The sequence below is a fragment of the Gastrolobium bilobum genome, unplaced genomic scaffold, assembly GCF_033153095.1.
Source record: "Gastrolobium bilobum isolate Gb01-03AN ecotype WA unplaced genomic scaffold, APGP_CSIRO_Gbil_v1 utg500, whole genome shotgun sequence".
Lineage (NCBI taxonomy): Eukaryota > Viridiplantae > Streptophyta > Magnoliopsida > Fabales > Fabaceae > Gastrolobium > Gastrolobium bilobum.
Window position 1 is genome coordinate 748,286 of NW_026896335.1, and position 14,091 is coordinate 762,376.

Below are 14,091 nucleotides of genomic sequence, written 5' to 3' on the forward strand. Positions count from 1 at the left end.
TTAGATTTTAAAGAGTGAAAAATGCACAAACTAACTCTTTCTTATGCTTATTTTTTTTTTAATTTTATAAAAAAAGAGAAAACAAGAATTAAATTCTATATCATATGATCGAGCTCATTTTTTGTGATCTCGGACTTGATGGGCCTTATCCAAAAATGAAAGGAAAAAAGGACCGAAAGAAAATTTAAAAAAAAAAATAAAGATATAAATGAAAGAGAACTTTTTTTTTTTTTTGGAAAAAGAGCACCCAAAAAACCATGCATGGGTGCATGTTAAAAAAATCTCATATAATCATGAAAACTCCGATACTATTATCCCAAATTAATTATACCAAAAATTATTTAGTGAGTTCTCAAAGAATTACTTTATAATGATATCTTTAAGAAGACGAAAAACGCTCAAGAAGTAATAAAGAAATGAACACATAATTAGAGGTGAAGATCAGGGTCGGGCATGCCAACGACTGTACCATAAAACACCCAATTCCGGGAGTAGGGAATGAGTAAGGTTCAGCTTCAGATGTCAGAGACAGCTGAATAAAGAGACGCATTCATCCTGCAAACAAAGAAGGACAACCATTTTCTTAAGGTTAACGCAAGATGGTACCTCCAGCAGATAAAGGTTGCCAAAGCCGATTTCAGATATCTTTTTCTTGGGATCAGCTTCAAATAATTTTATTATTATAATTTTTTAAAAGCTGAATTCGGCTATTTGTCCGTGAGCTTGCTTGTACAGGCCCAGCAATGCATCTCACTACTTTTTTCCTTAATAATAATTGCTTGCCAAGAAGATTATATAATAAATGACAAAGGGGATTGGAATGTGCCCTTTTTTTTTTTAGTTTTCAAATAATTCACTTTGCCCGCCTTTGAAGGCTAAGCCATCCTTTAACAAGTCAGGAACCAATGTATTTATTGGATGCCTAAACATGACGTCCCCATCTCTATAACTTAAATCACTCCTGCTTGGGCCAAATGAATAAAGCAATATGACTATTGCCAATTATAAGACCCACCCACATGATCAATTTTATATCTTTAGTAAACAAATATTCTGATTTTAGAAAAGGAAGTAGAGAAGGACATGACAGAGTGATAAAGGGCTTTCCTCATCTACGAAAACAAATACGAAAAGATTGACACAACATTCCAAAGAGAATGTCCTATAGTATATGATGCAGCTCATAAGCTAGTAAGAAACCAAAGCAATCAAGAGATTGCATAAATCAAACATGTTGGCACCACTAATCGATTACAAGGATGCCAAGCTTTAGCTTTCTGTTTCCCCAGTCAATTAAAATATTTGCTGGACATGAATGTCTCCTCCCCACTCCACCAACACCTTTCTTTCCTCTCCCTCTTACGCTCCTCCCTCCATCCATATCAAATTTATTTGCACTCCCAACTCTACTATGAACCCATTATCAAAGACAGGCCTGCTCTATTAGCTTCCACTTGCTACACGTGCTCTTCATCTTTCTTCAAAAAGTCTTGTATTCACAGCTTCAACATCTTTACTTTTTTCCCCACTTTTTGGTCCTTCGATTCAGATGGATGCTTCCAAGCCACAATCAGCAAAACAGCTAAAAGAATATCTCCAACACCAACAAGAGCCGTTTTCATTGCAAAATTATCTCATTGAAAGAAGTTACATGTTCAAGAACTGCAACAACTCTGATAGTATCAACACTCACATCCTTTATTCAGCAAAGAATCTGAACAGGTCGATCAAATATGATTTACACAAGATAAGGAAAAGGTTCTTAGATGCTACAGGGATCCTGAGATCACTACTTTACAAGCTCATTCCCACAGAGGACAACCAGGTGTTATCAAGTTGGGCTGAAGAGACCAATTGTGATCGATATTATGTTCATGAAATTACTGTGGCTACTCAACAAACAAATGAGCCCTTTTCATTCAAAAGATTGGCTGTGTCTGATCATTTTACTAACAATGATGTTGAGGACAAGGTTTTGTCATATGAAAATCACAGCTCAACTCTTGTGAACATGTTTCAGACATTAACACTCCCCGAATTGAGAAGATCGGAGGTAAGGAATTCTTTTATGGAACCACAATACATAGTAAAAAATAGCAGGATACTCACAATGTCAGTGTATATTTGCAACCGCTAATATTTCATTACCACATTATAAATTGAGCAAGCTCACTCGTTAGGCTAACAGGTTGATACAGGTACCAAACCATATTGGATAAGCTCGAAAGAGAACAGGCAGCAGTACAGCAAAGGATCAGGATGGAAGGAACCATTACCCAATGCAGGTTCTACACTTTCACCAAATCAGAAAAGAAAAAAAAGAAAAAAGTATTAACATGTATCTGTTAATTTTAACTAGCTTTATTTAATTGTAATTAAAAAATCCAGAAGCCCCAGTACGAGTAATTCCTCTTCCGAGTTTGTCCCAGAAACTTGTTAGAGACCCCGTGTTCTCAACCTATCTGAGAAAGCTAATGGTGAACTCAAATATTTTGAAATTTAAACGAGCAAAAAAGAACAAACTAGAGGAGATGGTTGAGACCGCTTCTCTATGCCCAAGTAACACAAGGATCCTGCAGAAGAGGGAGCAGCTTCCATTTCACTGTGTACAAAAAGAAAAAGAGTTTCGTAAAAATGAAGGTAAAGGTCTTTCAATCAAAGCAGTTTCAGAGCCAGAAAACCTGCTGAGTATTATACATGAGCATTTTAACTTGTTGGAGGAACAATATAAACGAGTTAAAAAGATCAGCCATCTGTTACATACAGAATACTCTGTCACATCATCGCAAGAGTGGAAAAGCTTCCAAATTGTAGATTGGGAGATACACATGGAGATAGGGGATGCTATCATGGATGACATTGTCAGGGAAATAATTGATTCATTTTAATCAGCCCATGTTCATAGGAAGCATACTCGCTTGTGAGGCTTGGTTTACTTTAACACCGCCATTGAATGGATTAACATTCAAAAATATCAAGGATCATGTCTCTAGCCTAATTCAGTCTTGGAGATTTCATATGCACCTCATTTTGACACATATTATCGTTTAATTTGTTTGATAAACTATCTATCAATTTAATTCGAAAACATGCGCATCACAATGCGCTTTAAGTCTTTTAGCTTGATTTATGCAAAAGTCAAGACGCTTTTTTGGAGAAGAAAAAACCGATTATATTGAGAGTGATTAGATTTTTTTGTTTATTCTTCCTTAAAAACTGACACATGTTTGCTTTTGCTGATATTTTTTAAATTTTAAATTCATTTTTTTAATCAATGATGTATATATTTTGGTGATTTTAAATTTTATAATTTTACTTATTTTGAAAAATATATTTGTTTCAATTTCTAGTTTTTAAATGATACACCAATATAAAATAGAAAATTTGATTTCTGTGCTGAATTAAACTGAATGAGGAGGTGTATTGGATTGGAATTTCAAAAGATTAATGGATTATTTTTGGTCAAAAAAATTCAGTGGCATTTAATTAGGATTTTAAAGAATTAAAAAAGTCACTGTTATTTGATTAGGATTTTAAAAGATTATTTTAGAATCTGTCCAAATCCGTTGATATTCAATCAGGATTTCAAACAAAAGAAAAACAATAATGTGGTATTTAAAAATATGACGATTTGTTATAAAAAAAAAATAAAAAAAATATGACGATTTTAATGAATTTTCTATTGATATAGATTTTGTTAGATTTTTTAGTGAGAAATATAAATATGATGCATCTCTCACAAAGCTCGAAACCGGGTTGACTTGCTCGAAACTGAGTTCCGCCATTAGAGCTTTGTCAAAGCTCAAAAGTAGTAGATTTTTGGGCAATTTTCATCACAAAACAATACAGGAACAACAAACCAACAAGATTATAAAATAATCCATCTCAAAAACAACAGATGTTTGAGCGATTTTTTAGAGCTTTTGGAAATTTTAAAAAAAAAATTTCAAGCCATGAGTCACAATTTTTCTTGGCACAAAACGATGTGATTTTTGTATTAAAAACAACATATAACATTAGGAAAACAACACGGGAACTAAAACACTCAAACCAATTTTCGTTTTACATTATTGAAACAATATCAATTTAAATAAAGATTGAAATCTTCATAACATGAATCCTATATTTCGTAACAAACTAACAATACATTCATGAACAAAATTCCTTCACTATTGGAAATAATTTCAAATAATTTTTGTACCAATAGATAACTAACAACTTGTTTTTCAAAAACTCAAAAGCAATTTAAAGTTTCAATGAATCGATTGAAAATAATTTGAGAAATTTTCTAAAGTTTCATGTAATAAAACCCAGAAATTGAAATTCAAAATTTTCTTAGAATACTCAATGAAAACATGAATATACAGTTAAAAAGCTCTCATCACGTAGAACAAAAAACCCAAGATTTCCAAGATTAATTGTAAAAAATTTCAAATGATATTTTATCATGAACTTTAGGTTCTATTTACAAATTTAAAATTATTTTAACAAATAAAAAATTGGGTCTTATAATCATATTTGCATAGCTCTGATATCAAATGAAGAAGATAATTTTCAACCCATTGGTTAAACCCAAAAGCAAGAACGAGAAAATGCTAATATGTGGAAGACTAGTATGACTTTAGATATGTGGAGAGCTATTGCTTAATAACTTTGAATGTTTGTTAAAAAATATATTATATTTTATTGATTGAGAAAATTATATTAGATTTTATTTTTTTATTAATATTATTGTATTTCTTTGTTTTTTTTATTGACTTTTGTAATTTTGAATATTTGTTAAAAATTCATATGATTTTTTTTAAAATCTTATAAATCCATATTATCCTTTCAAATTTTATAAATTCTATTAAAATTCAATTTTATAAAATCTCAATTGTAAGAAAAGTCTTTTAAAAAAAGTCTTTAAAATCCCTCTAATTTTAAATAATCTTTTAAAATTTATAAAAAATTGTATCACAAAAAATATATTTTAAAATCCTAATACAATTCACCTCTTAAATAAAGAGATTCAAATAATAACATGCCATTTGATATGTGGTAGTAATTTATATAATTTGGCTTTTTGACCTTTTTACCCTTCATTAATTAATTAATAATTATTTTAATCCTTATTCAAAACTATCTACCAATCTGTCCCTTTTTAATATATTAACTTGAAGATTTAATCGATTAAATGATCAAAACTGACAAAAATGGTTGACTTGAAGATTTAATCGATTAAGTCTTCTTGGGATAGATAATAATGAGTACATGTATTCAAATGCAATAAGAATTCACCTTTGAATACTATACTTCCTAAACGTTGAACTAGGCTTTTTCTGAAATACTTTCAAGAAAAAAAGAGGACTTTTCCCACTTCCTGATGACAAAAGCCTCTTTTTTAGTGCTATTACTTAGATCTCTCCACCACATACCATTAGTCCCCAAAGTCCTCTTTTTCTTCTTGAGGGGGTGTTTGGTTGAGGAGAATTTTTTTGAATAATAGGAAAATGTAATTGATAGGGAAATGGTTGGAAACTTAGTTTGGTAGAAAAATATAAAAAAAGTTGTTTGGTTGAATATAAAATATTGATGGGAAATTATTCTGAATTTACGAAACTATCCTTTTATTAAACATTGCCCTCTATGCCAATACTTGTCCAAACGGTAATAGTGAATTTTCAACAAATCACGTAACAGTGAATTTTGCAACTTATCCGATTTTTACAAATAATACCACCGTCCAAAAAGCATTCCGTAACAGTGAATTTTCAACAAATCACGTCTAATTCAAGTTAGATAGGCAACGATGAAAGCTAGATAAAAAACATAAAATCGGAGAACCAAACGTGGATTAATCAGAATGCAGGCAACCTTGTTCATCGTTTAGGAAGCCTAGTATTCAAAGGGATGGGTCTAAAGTTTTTGTTCAGATGGAGAAATCGGACGTCAATCAAGAGGTGGATTTTTATTTCATTTGAATACATGTACTCATTTTCCAAGAAGATTTAATCGATTAAGTTGAATAATTAATCGATTAAATCTTCAACTCAATTATTTTTGTCTGTTTTGACTATTTAATCGATTAAATCTTCAAGTTAATCAATTAAAGAGAGGCAGATTAGTAGATAATTTTGAATAAGGGACAAAATAATTATTAATTAATTAACGAAGGTAAAAGGGTCAAAAAGTCATTTTTTTACACTTATAAGATGAGTTCGACTTGGTTTAATTTGATTTTCTATCCCAAACTAAATTCAACTCGTAAAGTGGTTGGATTTTTCGAATTGAATCGGTTTTAAAAAACAACGTGATACAGAAATTGATTTAGAAAAAAAATTGTAAAATATTTTTCTCAAGTTGTATAAGAGAGGAATATTTTTCTACACTTATTTAGTCACATTAATAATTGAACTACTATTTTTTTCTTTTTCTTTTTCTTGGTAGACTCCACAACAATTATACGTGAGTATAGAAAAATATTTCATTCTTATGCAAATAGAGAGTAATATTATACAAAAAAAATTTGGATGTTAAAACTTAAACCAATAAAAAATATAATTTGTTGGACGCGGTTGGATTGTGTTTATGGATCGATTCCATTGATTTGATTTTTTTGGCACCCGTATTTTATTTTATTTTATTGCTCGTGCTTAATCGAAATAAAACTTATTATGGAAATATAGGCGTCTCGATCAAAATCCGAAAGCACAACACAAGCAGTGTCTAGACAATAGACATGGTTTGGTTGGTTGTCCAGATGTGAAATTCTCCAACCTTCTGGAATTGGCCATCGATTCGACTACTACAATTATACAAATCCCCAATCATGTTCTCTTTTCAACATCTCCCATGGCAATGGCTACTCTTTCCCTTCTTTCCTATTCTTCTTTCATTGCCAACACTAACACTAACAACAGGAGCAACTTCCTTTTCCCTCTTCATTCAAAAACCCATACCCATACCAATACCAACCTTTCATTTTCTTTCTGCTCCAAACGCACTTCCCTCAGCCTCAGGTCCTCCCTCAAAGACCAACAAGAAACCGACTCTTCCTCCTCCTCCTCCCCTTCTACCACGGTTGCCGATGTTCCTGAGAATCCGAGCAACGATGAAGATTCTACTAAGAAACAACAGGAGCAGGAACAGGAACAGGAAATGGATTGGAAAACGGACGAGGAGTTTAAGAAATTCATGGGCAACCCTTCTATTGAAGCTGCAATAAAACTAGAGAAGAAGAGGGCTGATAGGAAGCTTAAGGACCTTGACAGGGAATCCACCGATAACCCTATTCTCTCTCTTTTTAACACCTTACTGCGTAATAATTTGACCAACGAAATGGAGAGACTGCAAAAGGCTGAAGAAACTTTCAGGGCTCTTGATCTTAACAAGGTATTATATTTATTATTCTTATGAATTTGTATATTAAATTATAGGGAAAAGTTCGGCACACGTGGTTTGTTTTAAAATCATCTGTGGTTTTTTTTTTTTTTTTTTTTTTGGTACATAGGTGGTTTTGTTTTTATCACATGCTTCTGTGCTTTATAAAAATTAAAAAATCACGTGGGTATATCTGATAAAAAATATATCATTTTACAAATCAGGACATATGTAAAAAAAAAAATCACAATGACATAAACATAAGTGATTCTGGAATAAATTAGAGTAGTATTGGTTAATTTTTCCCTAAATTATACTACTTTTTGTCTTTATATAAACGTTGTAATTATGTTACTTATTTGAGGTGATGCAGTTAAAGAGTTGCTTTGGGTTTGACACGTTTTTTGCAACGGATGTTCGAAGATTTGGAGATGGAGGCATTTTCATTGGGAATTTAAGGAGACCCATTGATGAGGTCATCCCCAAGTTGGAGAAGAAGCTCTCTGATGCAGCCGGCCGGGAGATTGTCTTATGGTTCATGGAAGAAAAAACAAATGACATTACCAAACAGGTACTTTCCTATGATATTGACATCTAATTTTGCAACCTATTTTATATCTGCCAACCATATGAATGTTTAAATTCTTAGCTTCGTAGTCACTTTCGCAGTTCTACAACGTGAACTCTCACTGATACATTTACAATTGCTGGAATGGTCATTGCGAAAAAAAAAATTGTACATTCAGGTTTGTATGGTCCAACCCAAAGCAGAAATGGATCTCCAATTTGAGTCAACTAAGCTGAGTACTCCTCTGGGCTATTTTAGTGCAATTGCATTATCCGTTACTACCTTTGGAACAGTTGCTCTGATGAGTGGCTTCTTCCTTAAACCTGGGGCTACATTTGATGACTATCTAGCTAATGTTGCGCCTCTATTTGGTGGGTTCTTATCCATTCTGGGAGTTTCTGAGGTAAGTTATATTTCAAGATTTCCAACAAACCTGACAGTTTATCCCATATTATGTTCTGATTCTGATTTAATATGTCCTTAATGATAATCTTCTTTTAACTGATAAATACTTGTTTATCTTATAATAAGAAAGAAAATGCACAAAAAAATGGCATAAAAAAAAATCTGAAAAGTTCTCTTGGTACATAATGTTTTTTGTAGTTTATTGGATAGGCATATCATCTTTAAGGGACATAGTGGCCGTTGCTCAATTTTCTATGTTAGGGTTGTGTAGTGGTTAAATATACAGCCTCCAGACACAAGCATGATGCATGTTTCTGTGTGTATTCATGCTAATTATCTCAAAAGATTTTTGTGGCCACTGTTTTTACAAGTGTATATCATGCATGATAGTCATCTTTGACATTCAATTTATTCTATGGCTATGTTGTTTTCATTGTGTAGATAGCCACCAGGGTAACAGCAGCTCGTTATGGTGTTAAACTCAGCCCTTCTTTTCTGGTGCCATCTAATTGGACTGGGTGCTTAGGAGTGATGAATAATTATGAATCCCTCCTCCCGAACAAGAAAGCTCTTTTTGATATTCCTGTAGCCCGCACTGCTAGTGCATATTTGACTTCATTAGTGCTTGCTGTTGCTGCCTTTATAGCTGATGGAAGCTTTAATGGGGGCGATAACGCATTGTGAGTAGTGTATATATAGTACCTTCTGAAGGTTTTTTTTTTTGGGTCAAGAAGAAAAGGAAAGGAAACTAAACTTGATTAATTATTAAGTGAAAAATTGTTTGCTGGAACCACAACTTTATGATCAACAAATAGCTTTATACAAAAGGCCTATGATACGAGGTCAAGAATTACATGGTTATGAAAAATATTACCTGAGTATAAGTTGAAAATGGCATATAGTCAATGCTGAATAAATTTAAGAAGGCTAAACTGAGATATATTGCGGTATAACATTGGTCATACGAGTTCTATGCATTACAATTTACAGCAATAATAATATAATATGGCCAGCATGTTCAGTGGACATTGTTGCCTCATATTGGCCATATGAGTTCGATGCATTACAGCAATTATACGGCCAACATACTCCATGGACATCATTTCTCATGATTATGACTTTCTAGTGCTTATTTACTTGCAGGTATATACGGCCTCAATTTTTCTATAACAACCCCTTGCTTTCTTTCATCCAATTAGTTATTGGGCCTTACACGGATGATCTTGGAAATGTGTTGCCTTATGCCGTGGAAGGTGTTGGAGTTCCTGTTGATCCGCTTGCGTTTGCTGGGCTTTTAGGTGGGTTTGTTGTGATTTCTATCCTTGTCTTCACTTTTTGAAAAGAATGATCCAGTATGCAAGTCTACATGTTTTGGAACCTAAGATCTAATAGTTTTTAAATATCCAGGTTACTTGTTTGACCGATTATGGCAAATGTTCATGAATATGGTTAAATTGGATGATTCAACAGTTTTCACTTCTAGGGAAACTAGCAATTATTTCTGATATTAAATTATTAATATCTAGAACGATTTAGATGCCAACACTTAAGTTACAGCTTTGACTTTTTAAAAGTTTTTCCTTGCCAAATTTTAGCCCTGTATGTTAGTTAGCCTGAACTTGTAGGAGAATGGTAATAGCAGATTTTGGTTTTACATTCTATTTATTAGGTGAGAAAGTGGTTGGAAAACGCCACTTTGGATTAAGATGGCTAAACAATTTAATGGTTATACAGGCATGGTGGTGACTTCCTTGAACTTGTTGCCGTGTGGGAGACTAGAAGGAGGCCGGATTGCTCAAGCCATGTTTGGCAGAAGCACTGCTGCACTGTTATCTTTCGCCACTTCATTGTTGCTTGGTATTGGTGGCCTCAGTGGTAGTGTTCTGTGCTTGGCATGGGGATTGTTTGCAACCTTCTTTAGGGGCGGGGAAGAAATTCCCGCAAAAGACGAGATCACCCCTCTTGGAGAAAGCAGATATGCTTGGGGTATTGTCCTTGGCCTTATCTGCTTTCTCACACTTTTCCCTAATGGTGGAGGGACATTCTCCAGTCCATTCCTCAGTGATCCATTTTTCAGGGGCCAAATGTAAATGATTATGTACACACACGTATTTGACGTCTCACTAGATATCTGTAAATGTAATTATGTATATTTATTTTACATCTTTTCACTAGAACTAGAATGATCATTATGTGAAGATCGAGCTATGTTTCCTTGTCATAATATAATCATAATCAAGAATTCAATATGGTCAATGGTAATCGTAATCGCAGATGACATTAAATGTCGAAACCAGCGTGGAAATCACAAGCTCCCAAGCATTTCTTCCCACTGCTCCTTATAAGGAAAATTAAAATTTTATTATTATTACTACTGCTGTTATTATATTTCTTTTGAATGAATGACCAAATTTAATTTTATTAATATGAGAACATATTCTGTCTAGGGTGGCGCTGCTGAATGTGGTAGGAAATTTTTTTTACAAGAAATGCAAAAAAAAATAGTTAAATTAATTATCTAAAGATATGATATTGGTATAAATTTTTGAATCATGAAAACTATCAAGCGTATTTTCATTGTTTATCTATGTATTAATTTAAATATATACTCGTATGAACACTAAAATTTTAAACAAATTTGCGATGCTCTTTTGGTAGTTAGGTGTATTGTTTGAGAGAGGGGGAGTTATGCCATTCTCAGTGACAGTTAAATCAGCTCCTCTTGCGTTCTTTCGCTCTTCCCTTAATCTTGATTCTGTTTCCTTTCGTGCTTGCCGAATCGCCCTTCCTCCTCGTCACGCTTCTAGTCAACGTGTCTCCAATTTCTCTCAGCCTCAGCCTCAGCCTCAGGTGAACACTTCATCAATTCGATTTTCCTATTCATGATTCGCGCTTTCTGTTATAATTACAATCGAATTCGTTTCAGGGCGGCGGCAGTAATTTCATCCATGACCCTCGCGCGTGGAGTGACGACGACGACGAAAACGATGAGGATCGGAGTTTTGATCTATTGGTGAGGTTCGTTCAGAATGTGTTCAAGAAGGTGTCAAAGAGAGCGAGAAAAGCAATTCGATCTGTTCTCCCTGTCCCCATCTCTACCAAGCTGGTACGACTAGCTTAATACTCACTTATTTACATATTTGTGTGAAGTGATTTTCATTCTACATGCTCCAAAATGCATAGCTTCACTTTTTTTTTATCATCCCTCTTCCGTTCCTTATATACCCCCAACTTCAACCTTTCGTCGGAAAATGTCGAATAGGTTTCTGTAATGCAAGTTAATATATTATGTGCATTTGTATATCTTCTCTTGCATAGTATTCAGCTTCTGAAGATTTATGCTTGTGTTAATTCAGATACTTGAATAACGTGGTCATTGGTTACTTTGTTTTTAAAACACCTGATCTGGCGATTCTAAGCTGCAAGTTATGATTATCACTACCGGATTTTTTATTTTTCGGGGGATTAAACATCACTTCTATTACAGGTGGGATTTTCTGTAAATGGGGTCCTTGTGCTGGCATGCTTGTGGATTTTGAAGGCATTTCTTGAGGTATTGTTTTCATTCATTTACAATGGGCATGAACATTGTTAACATCATTACTGAATGCCATTTCTAGAAGAAAAGAAAAAAAATCCAACCTTTAGCATATTTTATGCTTACGACAGGCTTTATTTCTTTTGGGCATTTAATGATACTTTTGGAGACCTGCATGATTATAGTTAGGAGTTTTTTGCATTCTGTACTGATAGCATTGTGGAGTTTTACCTGTTTAGCTGTTTTTAACCTTAGTTCTCCTAGCTTTTATTGCTGAGCAGAAAAAGGTTCTTCATGACCTTTGGTTACTACTTTCAAAGCGCCATACAGAACACGAAATAGGTCAAGCACGCACACTCACAGTGAGTTATTCATAAGCTTTTAATGTCAAGCAAATAAAGCTTAAGCTTCGCTTTGACAAATCAAGCTTGAATAGGTCAGAATAACTCAATTCATTCGCGCCCTTTTGCTCCAATGCCCACCCTAAAATATGGGGTTGGGGATAGCCTTTTAATCACAGCAAGTCAAGGTCCTAACCACAAGAAAAAAACTTGTAGCATATCCTTATGAAGTTTTTCTCCAGGCAACATTTGGGTACATAATACATTATTGAACTGAATTTGGATTTGATTGTTGTTTATGTTGCACTTTACTTGATTTCCATAAAGAACTGTGAAAAATCTAAGTGCTTGACTTTGTTGAAGCTTTTGTCACACTTTCAGATTGTTTTTGTTAAACAACATTTTCTTAGAAATATGACAAGGTGAAAGACCAACGGTTCAGAGATCTCAGTGCAAAATTGATATCTAATATGTGGCATCAGTTTATTTTATGCAGGCAGGATTTGTTAAAGTGTAATGGTGATGAATTTTGCCAATTGATTTTTGGCATGGAGTGAAAAATACATCTATTCTTATTCTTGAGTTTTAGTTGCTAAAGATTTTGGCTTTGTAGTACCTGGAGCAGCTATTCACCGATTTCTTCTGAACTTGTTCTACTCACCTTAAACATTTTGGTACTGATATATTTAGTATAATTCAATGCAGGTGGTATGCACACTTGGAAGTGTAGTGTTTGTAAGCATCTTATTAATCCGTGGGATATGGTCTGGTGTTAGTTTTTTACAAGAAAGCCGAAACCAAAAGATGGATGAATTTGATGTAGAGCACAATGCATGGAATGGTGCGCAGCCTGTGACTTGAATTGTTCATTGACTCATTCTGAAGACATGCCCCGTTAAAGTTAGGGAAGTTAAATTAAGGTAATAAAACAGGAACTAAAGGAAAAAAAAAAAAAAAAAAAAAAACCTTTACACTGCTACTGTAAGCATTCCTTGCTGCAATTCTGACTGGTTGTGTAACAAAGTAGCTGCGGAACAAGATTCCTGTAAGGTATTTATGGTGTAGAAAACGTTTAGAAGCAAGAAAATTGATGGCTCAAGTCAAGTGTATGTACCGAAACCCATTCATGATTTAGTACACTCAATTTTGTCCGAGTTTTTTTTTTTCCTAATTGAAAAAAAAAACAATAAATGATAATAAAAATTACCAAGGAAAAAGAATTTAAAATAAAAGAAAGTGACAAACTTGACCTATTGTCATTGAAGTATCTCAAGTTCCGCGTAGGAGAAATTATGCTTTTTTATCTTCTCATTTTCCTATATTAACATCTGCATGTGTTTAGATCGTTTGAGAAAATAATACGTTTAGTTTTAATACTGTACAAGGCAATTGTCGTATTAAAATCTTTCAATGAAGAATTGCGACTTGATTTTAGAGAAGTATTTGTGAAGTATGCTTTGTCGTTTTTAAGATATGCCTTTTTTTTATTAGTAATTGTTTATTTATTTTATGATGTTCATATTTTTTTATTATGTTAGTTTACATATTAATAAATTAAGAATTTCTTATTGTTACATATGTTCTATCTTATGAAAAAAATAAAAAATACTAAAAATTAAAAAAAAAACGAATTATTAATTAATTAAAGTTAACTAACTCAAACTTGTTTATTTTCTAAATAACAATGAGTTGAGTTTTGATTACACGTAGAGTGGGAGTGATCTCATCAAATTAAAATTAAATTATCTTGATTCAGTTTTTATAAATAATTTTACATGTTCGAATTCATTATATCATTAAGAAAATAAATATTTTTTAAAATTTATTAGTAGTTTATGCAATTAATTTAAGGAAAAATATATATATTATTTTAAATG

General features: G+C 33.0%; 2 protein-coding genes across 2 annotated transcripts; both read left to right on the plus strand.

The window, feature by feature from the left end:
* Nucleotides 1-6,705: 6,705 nt before the first annotated feature.
* Nucleotides 6,706-10,565, plus strand: LOC133299048 (probable zinc metallopeptidase EGY3, chloroplastic). Its single transcript, XM_061498448.1, has 6 exons — nucleotides 6,706-7,374; nucleotides 7,736-7,933; nucleotides 8,109-8,333; nucleotides 8,777-9,015; nucleotides 9,479-9,633; nucleotides 10,070-10,565. Exons 1-6 carry the CDS (start codon nucleotides 6,835-6,837, stop codon nucleotides 10,423-10,425), a joined length of 1,713 nt encoding a protein of 570 aa, XP_061354432.1. The 5' UTR covers nucleotides 6,706-6,834; the 3' UTR covers nucleotides 10,426-10,565.
* Nucleotides 10,566-10,709: 144 nt separating this feature from the next.
* On the plus strand, nucleotides 10,710-13,351 carry LOC133299049 (protein SHORT HYPOCOTYL IN WHITE LIGHT 1). Its single transcript, XM_061498449.1, has 4 exons — nucleotides 10,710-11,185; nucleotides 11,262-11,441; nucleotides 11,823-11,888; nucleotides 12,920-13,351. The coding sequence occupies exons 1-4, from the start codon at nucleotides 11,024-11,026 to the stop codon at nucleotides 13,073-13,075; spliced, it is 564 nt and encodes a 187-aa protein (XP_061354433.1). The 5' UTR covers nucleotides 10,710-11,023; the 3' UTR covers nucleotides 13,076-13,351.
* Nucleotides 13,352-14,091: the final 740 nt, after the last annotated feature.

What these genes read in the sequence shown, in the direction of transcription:
- LOC133299049 (XM_061498449.1), top strand. Translation starts at nt 11,024, where the DNA reads ATGCCATTCTCAGTGACAGTTAAATCAGCTCCTCTTGCGTTCTTTCGC. An exon ending in TCCCCATCTCTACCAAGCTG is followed by an intron (nt 11,442 to 11,822) that starts GTACGACTAGCT and finishes CTTCTATTACAG; the next exon opens with GTGGGATTTTCTGTAAATGG. An exon ending in TTTTGAAGGCATTTCTTGAG is followed by an intron (nt 11,889 to 12,919) that starts GTATTGTTTTCA and finishes AATTCAATGCAG; the next exon opens with GTGGTATGCACACTTGGAAG.
- LOC133299048 (XM_061498448.1), top strand. Translation starts at nt 6,835, where the DNA reads ATGGCAATGGCTACTCTTTCCCTTCTTTCCTATTCTTCTTTCATTGCC. An exon ending in GGGCTCTTGATCTTAACAAG is followed by an intron (nt 7,375 to 7,735) that starts GTATTATATTTA and finishes GAGGTGATGCAG; the next exon opens with TTAAAGAGTTGCTTTGGGTT. An exon ending in AATGGGGGCGATAACGCATT is followed by an intron (nt 9,016 to 9,478) that starts GTGAGTAGTGTA and finishes ATTTACTTGCAG; the next exon opens with GTATATACGGCCTCAATTTT.